Source organism: Puma concolor, chromosome A2 (assembly GCF_028749965.1).
Source record: "Puma concolor isolate L17-30 chromosome A2, mPumCon1.1.hap2, whole genome shotgun sequence".
Taxonomy (NCBI): Eukaryota; Metazoa; Chordata; class Mammalia; order Carnivora; family Felidae; genus Puma; species Puma concolor.
This window is the reverse complement of record NC_141668.1, coordinates 16,135,188-16,157,911: the sequence shown is the minus strand read 5'-3', so window position 1 is coordinate 16,157,911 and position 22,724 is coordinate 16,135,188. Positions and strand designations below refer to the sequence as shown.

The window sequence follows — 22,724 nt, the reverse complement described above, 5'->3', positions numbered from 1 at the left end:
ACTCAGCAATGGACCCATAAATGTATGGCCAACTAATCTTTGGCAAAGCAGGAAAGAATATCCAATGGAATAAAGACGGTCTCTTCAGCAAGTGGTGCTGGGAAAACTGGACAGCGACATCCAGAAAAATGAACCTGGAACACTTTCTTACACCATACACAAAAATAAACCCAAAACAGATGAAAGACCTAAATGTAAGACAGGAAATCAAAACCCTAGAGGAGAAAGCAGGCAAAAACCTCTTTGACCTCATCCACAGCAACATCTAACTCAACATGTCTCTAGAGGCAAGGAAAACAAAAGCAAAAATGAACTCTTGGGACCTCATAAAAATAAAAATCTTCTGCTCAGCGAAGGAAATAATCAGCAAAACCAGAAGGCAACAGACTAGGAGAAGATATTTGCAAATGACATATCAGATAAAGGGTTAGTACCCAAAATCTATAAAGAATTTATCAAACTCAACATCCAAAAAACAAATAATCCAGTGAAGAAATGGGCAAAAGACATGAATAGACACTTCTCCAAAGAAGACATCCAGATGGCCAACTAACACATGAAAAGATGCTCAACATCACGCATCATCAGGGAAACACAAATCAAAACCACCTCACACCTGTCAGAATGGCTAACATTAACAACTCAGGTAATGACAGATGTTGGCGAGGATGCAGAGAAAGAGGATATCTCTTGCACTGCTGGTGGGAATGCAAACTGGTGCAGCCACTCTGGAAAACAGTATGGAGGTTCCTCCAAAAAATTAAAAATAGAACTACCCTACAACCCAGCAATTGCACTACTAGGTATTTATCCAAGGGATATAGGTGTGCTATTTTGAAGGGGCACATGCACCCCCATGTTTACAGCAGTGCTATTGACAATAGCCAAAGTATGAAAAGAGCCTAAATGTCCATCAATGGATGCATGGATAAAGAAGATGTGGGGTGTGTGTGTGTGTATATATATAATGGGTATATATAATGGAGTGTATATAAAGATGGGGGGGGGGGTGTATAATGGGTGTGTGTATAATGGAGTATTACTCGGCAATCGAAAAGAATAAAATCTTGCCATTTGCATCTACATGGATGGAACTGGAGGGTATTATGCTAAGTGAAATTAGAGAAAGACAAATATCATATGACTTCACTCATATGACAAATTTAAGATACGAAACAGATGAACATAAGGGAAGGGAAGCAAAAATCATAAAAACAGGGAGGGGGACAAAACACAAGAGACTCTTAAATATGGAGAACAAACAGAAGGTTACTGGAAGGGTTGTGGGGGGCGGTGATGGGCTAAATGGGTAAGGGGCATTAAGGGATCTACTCCTGAAATCACTGTTGCACTATATGCTAACTATCTTGGATATAAATTAAACAAATTGTTTTTTTTAATAAGATTTTATTTTTAAGTAATCTCTACACCCAACGGGGGGCTCAAACTTACAACCCTGAGATCAAGAGTCTCACAGTCTACTAAGCCAGCCAGGCACCCCATATGATTTCATATTTTTCTTGATTGAAAGGGAGACTCATTTTGTTTCTATCATATAAATGAAACTAAAATGTAGCGTGATTTTAGGCCACCGATGAGAAAAAGAAAAGAGAATTCCTTGTGGTCATGACAATGGACTTCAAAACATAAAATCTTTGCATATAACACTTGGTCGTAAAGTGAGAAATATTTATATGGTCCAAAAAAAAAAAAAGTTTGTTCATTCATTTTCAGGTTTAGAATCAGCATTTGAAAAACCAAATGGATTTGATTGTGGTTTCAGAACTGAATGAAAATGTTAATACCCTCAACAATGACTAAAATTATCCTTAAAAAAAGAGATGAAGTCAGTGAGGAAAGTTGGATGGATGGGGCGGCAGCCCACCCAAAAAAGCATGAGAACCAGAGCTCTAAGTATACTATTAGTAATCGCAAAAACAGCCAATAGAGTAACTAAAAATAAAAGCAAGGAAAAAAACAAGAACAATATAATAACTTACCTAATGTGAAAATATGTACCCCCAGATGGTACATTTTATATTTTACGTAGATATATGAAAATTCCATGACAGTGACTATCTTCGGGGCAAAGGAAGGAGAGCTTGGGATGCGGGTGAACGGGAATGAAAAAATGCATCCATATAAACCTACACCTTGTGCATGCCAGGCATTAGAGCGTGTCCGTGCTGCTGGAGGAGCTCCCACCAGCTTCTGAGGGCAGACTGTATACATCTCTTCCCAACTCTGTATTCAGTAACATCATGTTGGTAATTCAAAACCAGCCATGGTGAGACTATTTACAGCAGAGAGATCGGCAGACACTACAAATCTAGGCACCATCCCCCTCTTCAACCCAATCTTTTTATTAAACACACCACTACCTCAAAGCCCCTATTCTTCCTTCCTTACCAGGGACTCTTAACCAGCGACAAGGGAGGCTTGAACATTTTTTCCAGGTGATCGTTACTGTGAGCCCTACGTAGCCCCCACCTGATATCCATCATTCTATGCCCTTCGAACAGTTCGTGTCAATTTGGCAATGGGTCAAAAGCTTTAAAAGCTAGTTTCATCTGAACGGGTAATCCCAGTTCTTGTCATTTGTTCCAAGGAAATATCTCAAATATGGAAAATGCTCTCTATACAAAGAAGTTTATCTAAACACTTTTTTATCCAAGTCTATTTTAACAATAACAAATAGGAAACAACCTACGTAGTGAAAGTAGTAGAAAGGAAATGGTTAAACTGATAATACATACAGCATCTAAAATTATATTGAGGGGGGCGCCTGGGTGGCTCAGGTGGTTATGCACCTGACTCTTGATACTGGTTCAGGTCATGACCTAATGGTCATGAGATCAAGCCCCGCATCGGGCTGCATGCTAAGCATGGAGCCTGCTTAAGTTTCATTCTCTCTCTCACTCTCTCTCTCTCTGCCTCTGTCTCTCTCTCTCTCTCTCTTCCCCTCCCCCCCGCCCCTCTCCCTGGCTCATGCTCTCTCTCTAAAAATAAAATAAAACAAATAATTTTATATTGATGTAGACTTTTTAATAACATGAAAAACAGTTGCAATTGGTTTTTTAAAAGGATACCTATAAAATATTAGGAGAATGACAAAGAGGAAATCATGACATAAACCTTCATCTTTTATGGTGAATAGTGGATTGAGACTGTCTTCAGTTGATAAACTAAGAAATAAAATACAATTATGTTGTTTTAACTATAAAGATAATTACCAGAAAAACTTAAAAAACAAAAAAACAAGACAAAAGAAATTTCTCTGGGGATGGGGAAAATCAAGTCAGGACATTGTTTATTTCTGTTATAAACTCATCCGGCAACTTGATTTGTTGCCATATGCACTTTCTACCTCAATACAGAAATTATAAAATTCAATACATGCAGACAAAGCACAGACTGTCTGCAACATACATGTTTAACAAAGGCTCGTGGAGGTCAGGAAGGAAACAATGGAGGGGCCAAGCCATGAGGGACAAACACAAAAGCATACATACAGTGCTGACAAATGAAGTTATGTTCAACCTAAGTAGTTATCATGCCTTCAAATTAAAAAGAGTTACCATTTTCCTTTATCAGGTTTGCCAAAGTCTTAAAAATTGATTCTACACCGCGAAAGGGAAATAGGCACTCAAATTATCACTGGGAATGTCCACTGCTACCTTTGCACAAGGCAATTAGGCAGAGATGAAAGAATATTGACTAAGCAATTTCATTCCTAGGATTCATCCTAATGGGGTAGTCGAAAGGTAGACAAAGATACATACAAGGAAGGTCACCACTCTGTTGTTTTCACAACAAAAGAATTGGATACACCCTCAACGCCCACCAGTGGAGAAGTGGCTAAACAGAATACCATTTAAAAGCTCTTAGTGAAAGGCCATTTCATGCTGAAAGCATTTTCCAAGATGTGTGTCTATAATGCAGACGTATCCACAACGTATGGGTATGTACATATTGATCCCAATTTATAATATTTCACTTAAATAGGTACCTGCATGGAGATTTCAGGAGAGATGTTGTCTGAAACTTTTTGTCTTTCAGTAAGTATTTGTGGAGTACTACTATGTACTAGACCATAGAATATAATGAAAGGGTCTCTGGCGAACAAAGGGACAGATTCAGGCAGGAAGAGTGGGTCCCAGGGTTAAGTGGAGGTTGCTCTGGCACACAAAGGGGGGCCCGTGCTTAACGAGTCCTCAGACCTGGGGAGGCTTCTGCAAGCAATTCTAAGTGGAGGCCTGAAGGAGAAGCAGGAGCCAGCCATGAGGACAAGGGTAAGAAAAGAATTACCTAGGGCAGGGAGAAGTTAGGGTTTTTTCCCCATTCTTCCTTCTTTATGCTTATCTCATTTGTTTGAATTTTTAGAAAGGCTAGTTCTTGTACCACAAAAATTCTTTCTGCAAAAGCGAACCAATGTATAGTTGATGTCTTGCTTCCGGTGTTCACTAGGCCACTGTCCTAGGCAGGCCTTACCACTGCCCCCACTGCCCCCCATCACCGGCCATGACCTATCGGGACAGCAGTAGGCACTTGACCCAGACATGATCAAATCACTAACTGGCTGGAAGTGCCCAAGGTGGCCTGGCACAGGAAGCCCTCTTTCGTGGTAGCGATGTTTGCACAACATTGTAAATTATACAACTAAATGCCACTGAATGGGTCACTTTAAAATTGGTACAATGGTCAGTGTTATGTTATAGATATTTTACCACAATTTCAAAAATTAAAATAAGAAAAGCCATTTGCAAATGTGTGTGTGTGTGCATGTGTGTGCATGCACATGTCTATGCACTCAACAAATAAATGTCGGTAGTACATATAAACCACAAATTACAAGAAAAACATTAGGTTCTAATAGATTGATGGGCAAATTATATGAACAAGCAATTCCCAAGAATATATAAAAACTGGAAGCAAAACTGGAAAATTGTTCACCTTCTGTAGTAACTGACAAAACGGCAGTCACAAAAAAATCCTTAGGTATCATTTTATACCTACTAAATTAACATAAGAAGGAAGAAAGGACAGAAAGAAGGAAGGAGGAGGGAAGGAAGAAGGGAAGAAGAATTAGAGGAGGAAAGGAGGGAGAAAGGGAGGGAGGAAAAGGAAGGCAATCAGTAGCCACGGTGAGACTGAGATTGAATGGATTCTGTTTCTTCTTCCTCAGTTTCCTTCTCTGAAAATGGAAATAATACCCAGCTACCTGTGGGAGAAGTAGCTTGCTGTCGTCCCAATAAGGTCCTCCCTTGCACCTTGCTGAAGAAAGTGGTCACTGAGATGCAGATGAAGGCCCTTCTGCCCCTCCCCCCTGCATGATGGCTGATGCTTCATCAGGCATCTTGGGTCATGATGCAAATGTGAAGATGGAAATATGGAAACTTCAGGCCAAGTCTGGCAGAGCATAAGCTAGAAAGAGCCTGGAAACCTCTCCTACGGCTGTGGACCACTTACCTCCAGACATCTACATGGGAAAAAAATTAAGCACTCTCTGTTGAAGACACTGTTATTTCTAGTCTCTGTTCCTTGAGGTTGTGTGCAATTATTTTATTTTTAGGCTAGCTGAGTGTAGCAGTGGGAGGGAAGAAGCAACAAAGAAATAGTAGATGGCCGTGATCAACGGATGGTAAACACCACTGCACTCAGACCAGCCAGTTGTGTATAATTCTTAACTGAGAAGCCTCCTCTTCAGTTTGTTACAAGGATCAGATGTGATGAGGTTTGTATAATATGGCACAGTGCCCGCTGCAACCTAAGCACCCATGGGAGTACTATTTCTTATCCCTGAATAAGGGTATCAACTAAATGTCTAAAATTTCTCCATAATCACAAATCAAATACACACAGCATAAGTTCTTAAGTATTTTCAGAGTTACCAAATGTGTGCAAAAGCATTTACTGCTTAATATTCCACTAACATTAAAACACCTTGGCCTCTGGGGCGCCTGGGTGGCGCAGTCGGTTAAGCGTCCGACTTCAGCCAGGTCACGATCTCGCGGTCCGTGAGTTCGAGCCCCGCGTCAGGCTCTGGGCTGATGGCTCAGAGCCTGGAGCCTGTTTCCGATTCTGTGTCTCCCTCTCTCTCTGCCCCCCACCCCCCCCCCCCGTTCATGCTCTGTCTCTCTCTGTCCCAAAAATAAATAAACGTTGAAAAAAAAAATTTAAATAAAAAACACCTTGGCCTCAGATGAAAAACCACCCAAATGGGAAAAGAAATTACTTGTTTTCTGAAATAGATTGACTATTTGGGTGTTGGGTGTTGGGTGCCATGTTGGGTGGTGGGGAGGGGAGTTCAGCGGTGTAGACAGATTATCAGGATTTGGGCATTCACATCTGCATGCTATAAATGGGCTTACAGTACCTGTTATTAAGAGGACACCCAACATTAACTCAAATTTAATAGATCACAGATATTCTCCTTGTATTCTCTAGGGTTTCAGCCAAGTTTCATAAGGAAAAGTTTTCATAAAAAAGGGGACAGAATGTTCCATAGAGATAGATATGAGGTACATTACAGATAGAACTTGTAATCTCAAGTCTGAAATGGAGTGTTGGAAAAGCTGAGTTGGCATCTTCTATTGTTTCCCTAAATCATTCTGAATCCATTCTAACCTAGGAAGAGGAGGGATAATCAGTTGGACCAACTCAAGAAGAGAAGGAATAACATGGTGAAGAATGTTTCCCACCCCTTACCATCAGCTCCTTAAAAACTACAATGGGAAAGTAACCCATGACCTAGCTTCAAAAAATCTGTAAAAGGGGTGCCTGCCTGGCTCACTCCAGGAGCTTAGGACTCTTGATCTCAGGGTTGTGATGTTGAGCCCCATGTTGGGGCTTTATTTTACTTAAAAAATAAAACCTTTAAATAAATAAATAAATAAACAAACAAAATATCTGTAAAAACTGACACGCTGAGGGTCTACTCTGAAATTCAAAAGGTTCACGTGGCATTCAAGCTTCATTAAAATAAATTCCAGGGCACTGATGGACTTTTCATTCCATTGCATTTTGCTATACTGAATTTTTTAGCCAGAAATAATTGAGCCATGTTAGAGCTTTTTAAAACTGAACGTGCTTGTATGTGTGTATGATGTAATTGATTTTGCAATATCATCAGTATGAAGAGGGAACTTTTCATATTCCATGTGCCTTCAGTCAAGTACAAATGGTCAAACTCCTACCTCCCCAACCCCCACTCCAAAGCAGGAAAAGTACATCCAGATCTATGCTGCCCGTCGGAGTTTCTTACCTCTGTATAGTCCTTGGAAAGCTTTCCAGTTTCAGGCTCTTTCACTCACTCTTAACACAGCCAAGTGTCACACAGCAGTTAGACCGTTGGTGGCCCCAGGAGGGGCTTCTGGACTTACCTGCCTAAGAAGCCCGGCCCCCTGGTCTTCTCCTCCTCTTTTGGCTCAGTTCTGTGAGTGGAATTCTTTAAGGAGCAACCTTGTGGTGTGGGCAAGTGAGTGACATCCAGGTTACACCCCCTTTTCTGTAGCCCTTCACCCAATCCTTTTTTAAAGGGGAAATTACGTCTCTCATTGAGATTAAAGAAGGCTGCCAAATCTTGGAGGAAAATAACAGTTTTCAGGGAGGCCATGGGAACTTCTGGAAAACCAGGGCTCTAGGTGAGGGGCAGAAGGAAGCTTTGTCCTTTCAAACCTTTTCTCACAGCCATCACTGCTTAGAAGTAAAGAGGCAAAGCCTGGTGATCCATGTACACGTAGCATATTTTTAGATAGTTGTTGAGAAGGGCAGTGATGTCCTGAGAAACTTGAAATTATCCAGTGACCTTGGCTTTTATGGATTTAAACTAACATTTACATATGGCTTTTGTCTGTTCTTTCCTTCAGGCAATGTTACCGGATAAGTAGCAGGTCCATGCCCCATGCTTTACACTTCCTTTCCACAACCCAGAGAATGGAGATCGCTAATCCCCCATTTTGGCAATGAGCAGAACAACTCGGTCTCCTGACTGAGGACACACGTGATAAAGTATCGGAGTTGGAAGTCAAAGATGTCAACTATCATTCTTAGGCTCAACCTGCTTTAATCTCTGAATATTTGTTGAGCAGCTAATTGTGCCTTAAGTTGTGCTAGACAAGCCACGACACTGATACAGAAGGTGACATGGAACCTTCTTCGGGTCTGAGCCATGACACTTCCGTGCTCACCCATCAACCCCACTACCAAGCAGGGCAGGAGGGAGCTGAAGAACCCAGAGATATGTCCAAAAGGCAATTTTGGATTTGGTCACTCTGAAATCTTAAGAACTAGATGCTATGTAGAAAGTGCCTTGAGGCACCTGGCTGGCTCAGTCACAAGATCATGCGACTCTGGATCTTGGGGTTGTGAGTGTAAGTCTCATGTTGGAGGTAGAGTTTACTTTAAAAAAAACGAGGGGCGCCTAGATGGTTCAGTTGGTTAAGCGTCTGACTTGTCTCAGGCCACGATCTCACAATTTATGAGTTCAAGCCTCACATCCTGCTCTGTGCTGACGGCTCAGAGCCTGGAGCCTGCTTCAGATTCTGTGTGTGTTTCTTTCTCTGCCCCTTCCTCTCTCTCTCTCTCTCTCTTTCTCAAAAATAAATAAACATTAAAACCATTTTTTTTTTAAAGTGCCTTGTAAACTGTAAAGCACTGTACCAATGGTAACAATGCTTAATTCCACTGGTCTAGTTACCTTGAAGATTATGATTAACCTGGATAACTAAATAGTTATCTAAATAGTTGATGACACATATTTTACTCTACAAAACTGGCTCTTAAGAGTTTGACAATCCAGGAGGCTTAGAAATGACTTCAGGGCTGACAGACCCAGAGAGTATCAGGGAAGACCTGTCTGGCAGACTCCTGTCTGGCAGGCTGTTTTCCAGAACTTTCTCGAGTCTTCAAATCTCTTTCTCCAGTTCCTGCAGCACAATGTGCATCCAGCAAACAGTCGCTGATGATATGTTGCCACACTTCATTCCACAGGGTTTAACAACACATAGAGCCACATGGGGCCAGCCCTCCATCCAGGGAACATTACCCTTTCTTTCCCACCTGGAGTGGAGATTCATGAGAAAGTTCCTAATCTTATAAAGCTTAGCCCTGGCCAAGGAAAAAACATGTCTGAGGAACCAGGAAATGAAAGAATAAAATAAACATAATCCTCTTAGTTTGTGTAACTCTATTGTTTAGCTTTGGCCTGTAACTATCAATACTAAATATTACAGAATAATTTTGGACAAAGACATCTTAAAGAACAAGGAAATGGCCCAGAAGTTTATTTTCTTGCATATAATACTCACAATATTGCAGGAAAACATCAGTGTAGTGCTCCCCGTTTCTCAGTCATTTCAGTTTTTGACAATGACGACCCCACATGAGGTCGGTTCCCCTGTGACATGGTTAAGTCGTATCAAATTCCAAGGCTTATAAGTAAAATATACACGGCTTCCTGTCTCCAGGTAGCTAAGAACAATCATCCATTGACCACCTAGCACAAGCTGACATCGAAGACAAAGCTGAACTTCTTTCACAGGCACAGAGACTGAGGCAGAACATGCGGCAGCCACGGGACCTGCCGCTATTCCTCCGATGTCCCTTCCAGGATGTATTTAAAGGAGAAAGGAGAAAACTTGTAACCGGCCCCAACATAGAACTTGTTCTGGAACTCCACCCTTGGGGGATGGGGGAGGGCAAAACCAAAAAAAAAAAAAGCGAGATAAAAACATGTAAGCTAGAGGCTGGCCGGGAAGGGAAGAAGCGGGGCATTTGTAAAATCAAGCACAGGGTCAGGAAGGTGTGCCAGGGAAGACACTCAGGTTGGTGGCCACTACAGGGATCCTCTGAGGCTTATAAATATCCTTCTCTTGCCTCCCAGTCACACTTTTCCTTTCCTATCCCACCCCACTTCCTCCAGGCCCCTGCCACCAGCCTCTCAGACCACGGCAGAGCCACCCTCCCCCCGGCTCCCACAAGCAGGGAAGCGTTCGCTGTGAAGTCTTATCTCACGAGCTAGTGATGAGAGAATGTTTCACGAGGTTCCACGTGGTTTTTCTTCTCCATCCTCATCTTAACCATGGGACTTACGCTATTTCACAATACCCAGGACCCTGACTTAACATTCTCGTAACTTACATCGCAGACATCACGCATGATCATTCATGCTTGATTATGTTACAGGGTTCATTTCCTTAAGGACGTGGGGAGAGCCGATGTCATAACCTGAGGCAGGGGCGCTGTGATTCCCTCCACTCCATACATGGAGTATGTAAAAACTTTTCTTTATGAACAGCGTGCACAGAGGGAGGTAGAAAGCATCGGTGAGAGCTAAAGACAGTCTCTGTGGTTTAAGGGTATGAGCACACACTCAAAATTCTTGGACAACCTATGACTTGTTAGAAAAACAGGAGCTTCAACACATGTTTTCATATTTGTAAGCCTAGTGAGGGCTCATAGTCTCTGGACACATCTGCGGATGTCAAGGGCCTCCTGTGAGTGCCTTCCTCCTTCCAGGTACCCTTCTTCTGTTCCCACTTTGTAGAGGTTAGTAGCCTGTACTTCTGGTATAGTTCCTGCACTCAGCACCAAGGGCCTAATGTCCCAGATTCACTAAGTATGCCGCTGTGAGACTATCTCAGATCTGTCATCTTACCAATACTTGAAGTGTTTCTTATCTTGAAGCTAGTTGTGATATAACAAACGAACTCTTAGAAGAGAACAAGTAAGGGGCGCCTGGGTGGCTCAGTCAGTTAAGCATCTAACTTTGGCTCTAGTCATGATCCCACAGTTCGTGAGTTTGAATCGGGCTCTCTGCTGTCAGTGCAGAGCCTGCTTTGGACCCTCTATCCCTCTCTCTCTCTCTGCCCCTCCTCTACTCTCTCTCTCTCTCAAAAATAAATAAACATTTAAAAAGTAATAATACAAATAAAAGAGAATGAGTAAATGGGAACTAACATTAATCCTAGGGCAGCCATCATATGTGTATACACATACACACAGGCACACACATACACACACCTCATCATGTAATATTAAGCCAACAGGGGACTCAAACTGGGTCAGGATGTGACCTCAGCTGGCTGGTCCTATGGCCCATCATCTCTCTCTAGAGCACACAGAGCCTCCCCAGTGCAGCCACGCTCACCAGTGTAGTCGCAGGGCGTGCAGGAACGCAGAGAGACCCTCCATGATCAGAAGGATGGCTACCGTCAGAACAGCAAATATGGCAAAAATGATAAAGACTCCAATGAGTCCTCCCCAGCCTCGCACGCGAAGGCCAATGTTCATCACCATGGTCCAGAGCACTTCAGACAATTCTGTAAGAGCAAGAGAAACCTTCTCAACCATAGAGTTTATGTGGCAAGTGCAGGGTTTTTTCATGCCATATACCTGGGTCTGCACACCCTAGAATCCCAACACTGTGCTCTTCAGGTAAGAAAACTCAGGCACATGTGCCCTGGGGCACCTGTATGAGACTGTCTAGGGCAGTGCTCACAATAGAGGAGTTTCTGTCATGACAACAAACATACGGAGGCACAGTATTCACCAGTGAAAGTGAGCAAACTACAGTTACCAGCAGCAACATGAATAAATCTGAGCAACAAAATGTTACGCCAGAGATGCGAAACACAACAGAATGCGTAGAATGTGATTTGATATGGACTGCATGTTTGTGTCCTGCCCACCCTCCAATTCCTATGTTGAATCCCTACCCACCACAGTGAGGGTATTTGGAGAAGGGGCCTTTGGGAGGTGATTAAGGGTTGATGAGGTCATAAAGGTGGGGCCCTCATGATGGAATTAGTGCCTTTATAAGAGGAGACACCAGAGAGCTTGCTCACACTCGCCCTTTCGGGGAGATACTACCATTACATTGTTGGGTTGAGACTGGAGGTCACCCAGCCAAAAGGTCAAAGTGGCATGGCCCAGAGAGATAAAGACCTGTCACTTGCAAGTGGCTATTTGGACACGATGAGAAGAGAGACATGTGAGGGCACAAGGGGAGTATCTGCACCTGTGCTGTGCCCTGCCCCCCAGCCCTGGCTTTCTGCTGGAGTAACACAGTGGGAAAGTGTGTTAATTTCCGGTGTTTCACTCTCACCTCCTCCTTGTACCCCCATCTGGGTGATTTTTGAAGCATATATCCAAATACAGCCTCCCTCAACTTAGGTCTCAGCATGGCACTGATGAACAGATGTGATAGAGTAAGTACATTTCCATTGTTTAAGCTGCTGAGATCCGGGGCTGGTAGTGACTGCAACACGTTCTAGCCTTGGTTGACTAACACAGCAGGCTCACTACCGGAACCACACAGGAAAGCCAAGGCGCACACAGGTTAGCCTGCTTGCCTGAGTTACTGAGCTAAAAGTGGCAGAAGAGAAACTAGGACTTAAATCAGCATCTGTTTTCTGCCAAACCACCTCTTCAAGCAAGTTTGTTAGCATGAGTTGAAGATATTCCGTGGGCACTATATGTCTCAGGAAGTTCTAGAAAGATCCAATGGGTAGACTGTGCCGGGCAGCTATAAGCCATATGGATTTTCTGATGTCAAATTGCATCTTCGATGGGCATGGACTGGTCAGAGAGCACCCTCCTGTCCCATCTGGGCTCAGCCCTCTTGCGACGTGACGCTTCCAAACCACATCTGGGATCAGAGCTAAAGGCTGACATTAAACACCACTTGACCACACGAAGCTCAGAGATCCACTTTGGGGCCCTGGGAAACCACCTCACATGAGTGCATGTCAATGCACAAGCAAACACAGGCAGGTGCTTGTGGATGTATGCATCCAAACACCTGTGTGCACACAGGTAAAGTGTATGTGTGGGAGTTGATGTAAGGAAATGAACACAGCCCAAGCCTCGAAGGCTAACAGTGAGTACTTGCATTTCTGCTAAAAATCAAGAAGCAGGCTCACTTTCCTTGCTTTGGTTTCTACCCATCTAGCACACACTTTGGCCTGATCTCTCACACATTGTGCTCAGGGCTGGGAATGCAGGGGTGGAAATCAGGGTCAATGCCTTTCAGGAGCTCACAGTCCAGTAGGGACACAGGCCAATCAGGACTGAACTGCAATCAGTGTTAGGAGGGGGCACTCCCAGAACCCAGGGAAAGGGCACCTGCCAGACTGGGGATCAGGGAGGAAGATTCCCAGGAGAGGTGCCGTTTGCATGAGCTCTGAAGGAGGAATTAGAAATCAAGTGAGGAGAAAGCTAAGGAAGAAAGGAAGATTTCAGGAAAGGGGGCTGCAGGGCCAACACAGAGAGGCCCAGAGCGCGTGGCAGCCTCAGGAGCCTCAGTGCAGGTCCTGGTGGCCACTGCCTATGAAATGGGTGGGTACCAGGGGCTGGTGGGGCATTGAGGGCAATACCAAGGGACGAGACTGGAAAATCAGGCAAGGATCAAGAAGGATCTTACAAAGTAACTTGATGAGTTAGGATTCCAGACTTAAGTAACCCCTGGGGATGGAATCATGACCAAAATTGGGCTTAGCATGACCCTGTGAGGTGGTGAGTACCCTTGGTGGGGGGGTGGGTGCAGCTCAAGGGTCAGCCAACTGGCCTACTTTCCACCAATGCTCACAATCAAGGCAGGCCTTCTCTCAAAGTGAACCCCCCAAAGATGGCCATGTTCTAATCTTAAGAAAAAGCTACATGGCAAAAAGGGATTAAGAATGGATTAAGCAGGGGGCACCTGGATGGCTCAGCCAGTTAAGCACCTGACTCTTGATTTCGGCTCAGGTCATGATCTGACAGTTCATGAGTTCGAGCCCCAAACTGGGCTCTGCACTGACAGCGTGGAGACTGCTTGGGATCCTCTCTCCCCCTCTCTCTCTGCCCCCCACCTCAACTCATGCTGTTATGTGCCCTCTCTTTCTCTCTCTAAATAAATAAATAAACTTAAAAAAAAAAAAAAGGAATGGATTAAGCAGACAGGATTAAAGTGAAGGGGTGCTGAGATAAGGAGATCATCCTGGATTATCCAGGTACGCCCAAGGTAACCACATGGTCCTTAGAAGAAGAAACCAAAGGAGTCAGAGCCAGAGAAAATAGGGACATGATGAATGAAGCAGGAATCAGACTGATGAGCCCAAGAGCCAAGAAATGCAGGCGGCCTCTAAAAATAGAAATGGCAGGGAAATGGATTCCCCCCTAGAGCTTCTAGAAAGAACCAAGCCTGCTGACATCTTGGTTCTACAACTCCAGAACTCTAAGACAGTATATCTGCATTTGTTTTGAGCTGCTAAACGGGGGCAATTTGTTATAGCAGCAACAGGAAACTGACACAGAGGCTAACTACTCCAGTAACATAAAGTCAGACCTACAGAAAAAGTCACTTCTTCCTAAGAAAAACCAACCATTCTTTGGGCAAACATGCCGTAAATAACCCAGAGAAGGCACTTCTCCAAACAAGCGCTTTGCTTCTGTTTCCCAGGGGAGATCTGATCGTGACCCTGAGGGCAGCTCACTCACGTGCATGAGCCAGGCTGAGGGCCCAGAGCCGGAGGTAAGAGGCTGTGTTTGAAATGCAGCCCAGGCAGTACTCGATCGTGTGGATGGCTTGATGCACAAAGATGTCTCCAAAGTTGAACTGAAAGAGAGAATTTTTTATTCTATTTCATTAAGTATTTCCTCCATGAAAGGTCTTACTAATGATACACCGATGAATAAAACATGTGCTCCGCTCTTAAGGCACTTCCAGTCGAACTAGGGGAAAACAAATATTAATATGCTTGTAGAGAGAGAGTTAGCAGCGCAACGTAGGGTACAGTGTGTGTGCAGGAACATTTCCCAGAAGTAGCTGAAAGAAGTTCAAAGAAGAGAGACCGGTCGGTAAGGTGTCACAGGAGGTGAGGTCTGTGCTGGGCCGGGAAGGCTGGGGACGCATCTGGAAGTAAAAGATAAGCAAGATCATTCCTGGTGAAGAAAATGACTCCCGGTGAGGAAAAGGTGGGTGCTTGGGAACATCAGGAAGGCAAGTTCTGGGCGGGAAACAATTTGGCTGGAAGTAGGTGCTTGTTTGGTGAGGACTAGAAAGGAGCCCCCAGGTGCTGAAGTTTCAGTAAAGAACAGAGTTGGGAAAATAAGTTGGAGTCAATGAGCAACCATAAACAGCATCTGAATGAAAAGTGGCCGGGGTGGGGAGGGGGAATAAAAAAGTCTTGGGGGGATGATTAATCTGGTGACAAAATGGACTAGCAAAGGCAGAGCCTTATAAGCAAAAAAGCCTGTTTGTTGACTAGCTCACTAATCTAGAGATGAAGGGGAAGAAACAGCACACACACAGCAAGAGCATGCTGTTCCCTTCACGCACTCTGATGCTGTCGGGGGAACAGTGTGACTGGCACCATCCTGGCCCTCGGGTGGCTCGCAGCGTGGTGGGGACTGGGTGCATGGAAAAGTGCAATAATCAAGACTCAGCAGTACTGTGGGAATGCAGAAAAAGGGCCTCTGACCCAGCAGGGGCCAGGGTCAAACAGGGTTCTGAGGGTCTTGAGTCCGAGGGGCTAAAAGAATGCCATTGACAGAAATGGATAAATTGGAGAAGGACATTAGTGATAGGTTCAGGTGTGTTGTGTCTCAGTGACAGCTGGCCACACAAGTAGAATCTCTCAGCACACAGTGACAGAGGAAGAACAGGTTCAGAAGAACAGTCCGGGCTGGAAGTGAACACCTAGGACTCACCTGTGGGAGGTAAGGGGACCAGGAAGACACATGAGGGAAAGATCACAGAGCTCCCAGCCTGGGAAAAGTTCATGTGGAGGTGAGAAAGAAAGACATGGATGATGGAAAGAAGAGGTCAGAGTCCCAGAAGGAGTCACAGGGCTGCGGCCAAGGATAGAGAAATACCGAGGAAGGCACGGAGGGTGCAGTCAACCATGTCAGGAGCTCTGGAGAGGAGACAGAAGTCAATGCCTCTGACTCAGCAATGAAAACAGCTGGGAGGAGGTGAAGGGCAGGGAAGGGCAGAGAGGGGAGAGAGGCAAGGGAATGGAGGAATGAGTGGTGAAGAACGAACCCCACCCAAGGAGAGGGCTGGCTTTGTCCTGGCTCCAGGGAGGCAACCTCTAAACTCCTGACGTCTCCCACCTGAAAGAACTGTCTGTGTTCTTCACGGTGAGCCCCTGGGACCACATCGGATGGTTCCTGTGGTTGGAGGGTTGAGACTTGGAGCCATGTGTTACCAGCCCAGCCTCCAGGGAGAGGATGGAGTTGGAGAGTGAGCACAACCACTGAATTGCACGCCTACATAATGAAACCCCAATAGAGCTTTGGATGCTGGAGCTCCGGTGAGCTTCCTGAGCTGGCAATGCTGTGTGCACACCGCCACATGTTGAGGCTGGGAGACTAATGTCTCTCTAAGGACACAGAATTCTGGAATTTGGAACCCTCCCAGCGTCAGGTTCTGTCTACGCGCCTCTTCCTCCGGCTGCTTCTGATCTGTATATTTGAGCTACAGTAAAAGCCTAACTGTAAGTAAGGGTTAAACTTCATTGAATTCTGTAAGTCGTTCTATAAATCACCAGCCCTGAGGGAATCTGAGGGGACCCTAAATTTGTAACTGACTGGTCTGAAGAGAGGGTGGTCCTGGGGATCCCCCAAACCTGTGGCTAGTGTCGGAAGTCTTGGGCAGACTTGGCAGTCTGCAGACCTTGACCCAGAGTTTGGCCAACACCTGGTGTAGACAGAGGTCAGAGAGGACCCTGAGGGGACAAAAGAGCCAAGCCTGTATATATGCTTGGCAATGGACGATCCACACATGATTGTACTTGGGGGAAGGGACCTACAAATGGAGCCTCAAGTTGCCCAAACAAGGGCAGCCAGTACATGGCAGAGGCAGAAGATGAACACCGAGAGGGTAAATATTGAGGGCATGGGAAGAACAGACGAGAGAGGTTGTACTGGACGGGCTGGGACTGGATGGGTCAGGCGATGTGTGGGCTGGATTCTAAAACATCCCCGCAGGTCTGGCAGGCTTAGTAATATTAATAGCCACTAATATGGGTTACTTTCTGTACCTGGAATCTTCTCGGAAAAACTTGATCCAGATTTTTCATTATTTCTAATTGACTATCCATTAGTTTAAATGAATTTTTTTTTTAAGTAATTAACACCACAAATGGAACTTCTTATAGCATCTCTCAGGCTTCACAGGAACCCCGTCCCCACTCCAGGATTAGAACAGAGCTCCAGTTAAAGTCCCCAGCCCGTTCAGGCTTATGGGATACTTCGGTGGTAATCTAAAAACAGCCACCTGCCTTCAGCTGGGAAAATGTGGCACATTCCTGAGGGGGAGTGGCTGCTCTTGGACAGAAAGGCGCAGGGAGGGAGGAGGGAACAAAGCAATTCCTGAATTCACAGGAGAGGCAGATAACATTACAAAGATAGGTCAGCAAAGTCTCAGCAGAGCCAGGGTTGGGTTGAGACAGGAGAACAAAGAGGGGACAGCAGCTGGGCGTGCTTCTGCTGGGGAGGTGGGCTGAGAATAAACAGCCTGCCTTTTACTTCTTCAGTCGGGCTAGATTCGGGCTCTGCTCTCATGGTGTGAGGGGTACTGACTGGGCACCTCATAATAAACATAGCTGACTCCCAGGGGTACGATTCTGAGTCAAGGAGGCCTCACTAGCAGGGCGCCTGGGCAGCTCAGTTGGTTAAGCGTCTGACTCTTTGATTTCAGCTCAGATCATGATCTCACAGTTCGTGGGATCGAGCCCCTCCTCAGCCTCTGTACTGACAGCGTGGAACCTGCCTGGGATTCTCTCTCTTCCACTTTCTCTGACCCTCTCCTGCAACTCACACTTGCTCGCTCGCTCTCAAAATAAATGAATATACTTTAAAAAAAAAAAAAAAAGGAGGACCGACTAGCACTGAGGACCTTCTCTGTCAGTAAATCTGAAGGCTGATATTCACCCCACACTCACAGATACAGCAGTAACTGGGTTAAAATATTAAAACACTCCTAGATTGGCTGGTGAGAAGCTGTTGTTCTGATCCTATATGCACTCCCCCTCCTTTGGGACCACCCCAACTTCCCATGACTTTGCAACTACAGGACTGCCACCAGCAGGGTCTCCCTGACCCTCCCAGATCTACTGCCTAAGTGCTTTCAGGTGAGCTGGTCCCCGTGCCCTACTTACTGGCTGTTAAACATTTGACCATCACCCTTGGTGAGATCCCACATCTAGAATCTGTACAAACTGGGAAATCTTTGTTGGGTGTTGAATCCCACATACCTCTTCTTCATGGTCATCCTGAGCCCCGTGGCCACCTGCAGAAGCCCTCTGACCTGTGCTCATGGAAGGGCTGGAGTTGTCACCTTCAACGTCCTCAGTGGCATCTTCTTGGATCATGGATGCCTGCAGCTGTCAGCAAGGAAGGAAGTGAAGCACTAAATTCACCCTTTGAACTAGAATTACAACAATTCTACATAAAATAAAGGCTGTTGCCAAATATTGACTATGCACCAGACACTGTTCTAAACTCTCTCTATATCACTTCGTTTAGCCTTTGTAACAATGTTTTCAGATACACACAATTATCACCTTACTCTTCTGAGAAGGAGATGACAGCACAGGAAGGTTAAGAAATGTACTCAAGATCATACAGCTTGTAAGGCTAGTTAGTGGCAGAGCTAGGACTCAAACTCAGGCAATCTGATTCCTGAGTATGCCCTCTTCTCCATGGTGCTCACCAGAATGTGCCAAATTAATCCGTCTTTACAGTAAACCGGTGCACGTACAAGAGTACCTTTTATTGTTAAAAAATAATATGCATTGTCATAAAATTGTCCGTTGGTACCTTTGACATAATCTTGTGACCGACCTGAACAGCCAGATTTCTATAGGCAAAATTAGGGGAGATTAGTGACTGCTATGGTCTGAATATTTTGTATCCCCTCCCTAATTCATATGTTGAAATCCTAAACCCCACAGATGATAGTAGTCAAAGGTGAGGCCCTTGGGAGGTACTTAGGTCACGAGGATGGAGCCCTCATGAACAAGACTAGTGCCGTTAGAAAGGAGTCCCTACACAACTCTCACCCCTTCCACTGTGTCAGGACACAGTGAGAATGTGGCTAAGGACCAGGAAGGTGGGGGTCTCACCACAGTGAATATGCTGCAGCCTTTCATCTTGGACTTCACAGCCTCCAGCACTGAACAATAAATTTGTTGTTTATAAGCTACCCAGTCTGCGGTACTTTGTTATAGCAGCCCAAAAGGACTAAGACAATGACTTTTTCAATACTAATATAAGTTTTAAAAATAAAAACATCACTTTATAAAAATAGCTAAGAAAAAAATTCAAAGAAAGAAAATCTAGGTATAATTAGCATGTAATTTGGCCTAGTTTTATCCCTAGGTCTGAATAGAAGATCTCTTTCAAGTCACTGTGAAACTTAATGTCCCATGTCCAAAGTGTTTCCTAGAATGATTTCATGGGGGGAGGGGGGGTATTGCAAATTAGGCATTAAGATGTCTTTGCCTTTCTTTCTTTAGTGGTTCTGCACTTACTATTTACAGAGCCATGGGCAAAGGTAAAAATGGAAGTCCATATGCCATATATTTAAATATTTAAGAGTTATAAATCAAGCCAACAGACTCCTAAACATATCCATCCCTAAACTCTAGCCCTTTCTGGTCATTATCCTAGAATTGATTAAAATGAAGATGAATAATTTTATAGAAACATGATACTGGACTTTGTGAATCCTAGTGCCCATCTTCCCCACTTTACTAAATACCCCACTATGTTTGAGCAGAGTTCCCAGCGAAATAAAATGCACAACTCAATTTTAAATTTAGTTACTGACAACTTTCTAAAAACACATGTGCCCAAAGATATGCACAAGGATATTTACAGATTATCTGTAGTCACTAAAACTAGAAACAGGTCGAGGACTTTCAGGGAAGATGGCAGAATAGGAGGGTCCTAAGCTCACCTCATCCCATGGACACTCCTAAATAACACCCACATCAGTGTAAAGAACCCAGAAAACAACCCAAAGACTGGCAGAACAACAGACCCTCCACAGCTAAAAGTAGAGAAGAGGCCGCATCAGAAAAAGGTAGGAAGGACAAAGATGAGGTTGGGAAACAAACTGACCTATGATACTGTCTACAGGAGGGAGGGACACACAGGCATGGAGAAGGGAGAGGAGCAGACCCCACACCAGGCGCCCCACGCCTGGGGGACCCACACTGGAAGGACAAATCATCATATCATTTAGCTCTGAAAAACAGAGGGGCATAACGTAACAAGTTCTTATAATCAGTGGGGCTTGACACCTAGAACTGTAAAACTCAGAAGGCTCTGCCCAAGGAAAGTCAGGAGGTGACAGCAAACTGAGTCCCCACCCTGAAAGAAACAGCATAACAAACAGACCTGCTGAGATACAACAGAGAAGCCGCAGTTTGAAAAATAGGGATATAAGGGAAGGAGATTTACTTATTAAACTCAGAACTTGTGCTGGAGGGGCAGAGACCTTTAAGAGACTTCTCCATGAACAAAAAGCTGGCATAGCCATTTCCCTCCCCATCCCCTAGCCTAGGTACACAGACACCTGCAGGAACCAGTCCAGCCAGGGAACACTCTCCATCTACCTTGTTAACAGCAACCCCACCCCACCAATGCCTCTGCATGCTTTTCTGGGGACCACAGAACCACCTACACCTGGGGACCACCTACCCCTGTCAGAAGTCCATCTAAAGCAGCACCACAAGCATGGCAGTGTGCAAGGAGCCCCCACAGAGGCCAGCACCATCCCAAAGTGATTCTTGCCCTGGGTAAAGGGGGAGATAATCACACAAACCTGTTCAAGTGTGGCTCCAGCAGTGGGCTGGGGGCAGATATCGGGCCTAACTGCAGGCCCTGCCCACCAACAAAAGCTTCCAAGGGACAACACAGGGAAAGTGTCCTGAAGTTCAGTGCCACTGCATCTCTGGCAAATGCCTGGTGTGAACCACCTCAAGCCCAAGGTGGTCCCAGACTGGCCACAGGAACCAAACCCTGCCCACAACAGGTAAAGAGAGTCATTGCAGATGACTGGACTGAAGAAGAACTGGACTGAAGAAGCTCAGCCACAAAAGTAGGGCAAACACAATACGCATAGGAAACATCCCTGAAGCACAAGATCCTAGAGAACAGGGGACATTGCACTACTTTCAAGAGCAGAAGACATGGCTGACATTCCTAACACATAGACACAGAGAGTGAGACAAAACGAGGAGACAGAATAATATGTCCCAAATGAAATAGAACAAAATCACATCAAGAGAGCTAAGCAAAAGAGAGATAAGTAATATGGCTGATAGAGAATTTAAAGTAATGGTCATAAAGATACTCACTGGACTTGGGAAAAGAGGGGAGGACCTCAGTGAGACTCTCAACAAGGAAACAGAAAACATGAAAAAGAACCAATCAGAGATGAATAACTCAATCACTGAGATTAAAAATACACTAGATGGAATACATAGTAGGCTAGTGGAAGCATAAGAATGGATCGATGACCTGGAGGACAGAGTGATGGGAAGCAATCAAGTGGAAAAAAGAAAGAAAAAAGAATAATAATAATAAATGAGAATAGATTAAGGGAACTCAGTGACACCATCGAGTGTAATAACATTTGCATTGTAAGGGTCCCAAAAGAAGAAGAAAGAAAAAAAAAATGGAGGCAGAAATTTTACTTGAAGATATAATAGCTGAAAACTTCCTGAATCTGGGGAAGGAAACAGGAATCCAGATCCAGAAGGCACAGAGATCCCCCAACAAAATCAACCCAACAAGGTTCACATCACAAATGGTAATTAAAACGGCAAACAGTAGTGATCAAGAGAGAATTTTAAAAGAAGCAAGAGAAAAAAAAAACGGTTATATACAAGGGAAACCCCATAGGGCTATCAGTGGACTTTTTAGAATAAACTTTGCAGGCCAGAAGGGAGTGACATGATATATTCAAAATGCTGAAAGAAAAAAAACCTGCAACCAAGAATACTCTGTCCAGCAAGTCTATCATTCAGAATAGAAGAGATAAAAAGTTTCCCAGACAAATGAAGGTTATAGACATTCACCACTACTCAAACAGCCCTACAAAAATGTTAAAAGGGGCTCTTTGAGTACAAATGAAAGATTGTAACAAAGAGTAAGAAAAGAAGCATAAAAGCAGTAAAATTAAGTACATCTATAAAAACGAGTCAAGATGTTCAGTAAGTAAAAGGAGGTAAAGTAAGACACCACATAACTAAAACATGAGGAATGGAGAAGAGTAAAAGTTTAGTGCTTTATGAATGGATTCAAACTTAAGTGACCATCAATTTCATATGGACTGCTATATACATAAGATGTTATATATAAATGTAAGGGTAACCACACACCAAAAACTGGTAACACATATGCAAAATATAAAGAAAGGGGAATCCAATTATATTACTAAAGAAACCCACCAGGGGCGCCTGGGTGGCGCAGTCGGTTAAGCGTCCGACTTCAGCCGGGTCACGATCTCGCGGTCCGTGAGTTTGAGCCCCGCGTCAGGCTCTGGGCTGATGGCTCAGAGCCTGGAGCCTGTTTCCGATTCTGTGTCTCCCTCTCTCTCTGCCCCTCCCCCGTTCATGCTCTGTCTCTCTCTGTCCCAAAAATAAATAAACGTTGAAAAAAAATTAAAAAAAAAAAAAAAAAAAAAAGAAACCCACCAAATTGTGAGAGAAGAGAGCAAGAGAAGAAAG

General features: G+C 44.4%; 1 protein-coding gene across 4 annotated transcripts in view; it reads right to left on the bottom strand.

Moving 5' to 3' along the window:
- Positions 1-9,255: 9,255 nt before the first annotated feature.
- Positions 9,256-22,724, bottom strand: part of ATP6V0A4 (ATPase H+ transporting V0 subunit a4) — a 95,832-nt gene continuing 82,363 nt past the window's right edge. For all 4 annotated transcript variants that reach the window (XM_086689043.1, XM_086689041.1, XM_086689051.1 and 1 more), the window contains 4 exons: positions 18,240-18,368; positions 14,479-14,596; positions 11,150-11,321; positions 9,256-9,680 (listed from right to left, as the gene is read on the bottom strand). In XM_086689043.1, the coding sequence (XP_086545169.1) occupies positions 9,587-9,680; positions 11,150-11,321; positions 14,479-14,596; positions 18,240-18,368 (513 nt within the window). In that variant the 3' untranslated portion in view covers positions 9,256-9,586. The remainder of the gene's footprint in view (positions 9,681-11,149; positions 11,322-14,478; positions 14,597-18,239; positions 18,369-22,724) is intronic.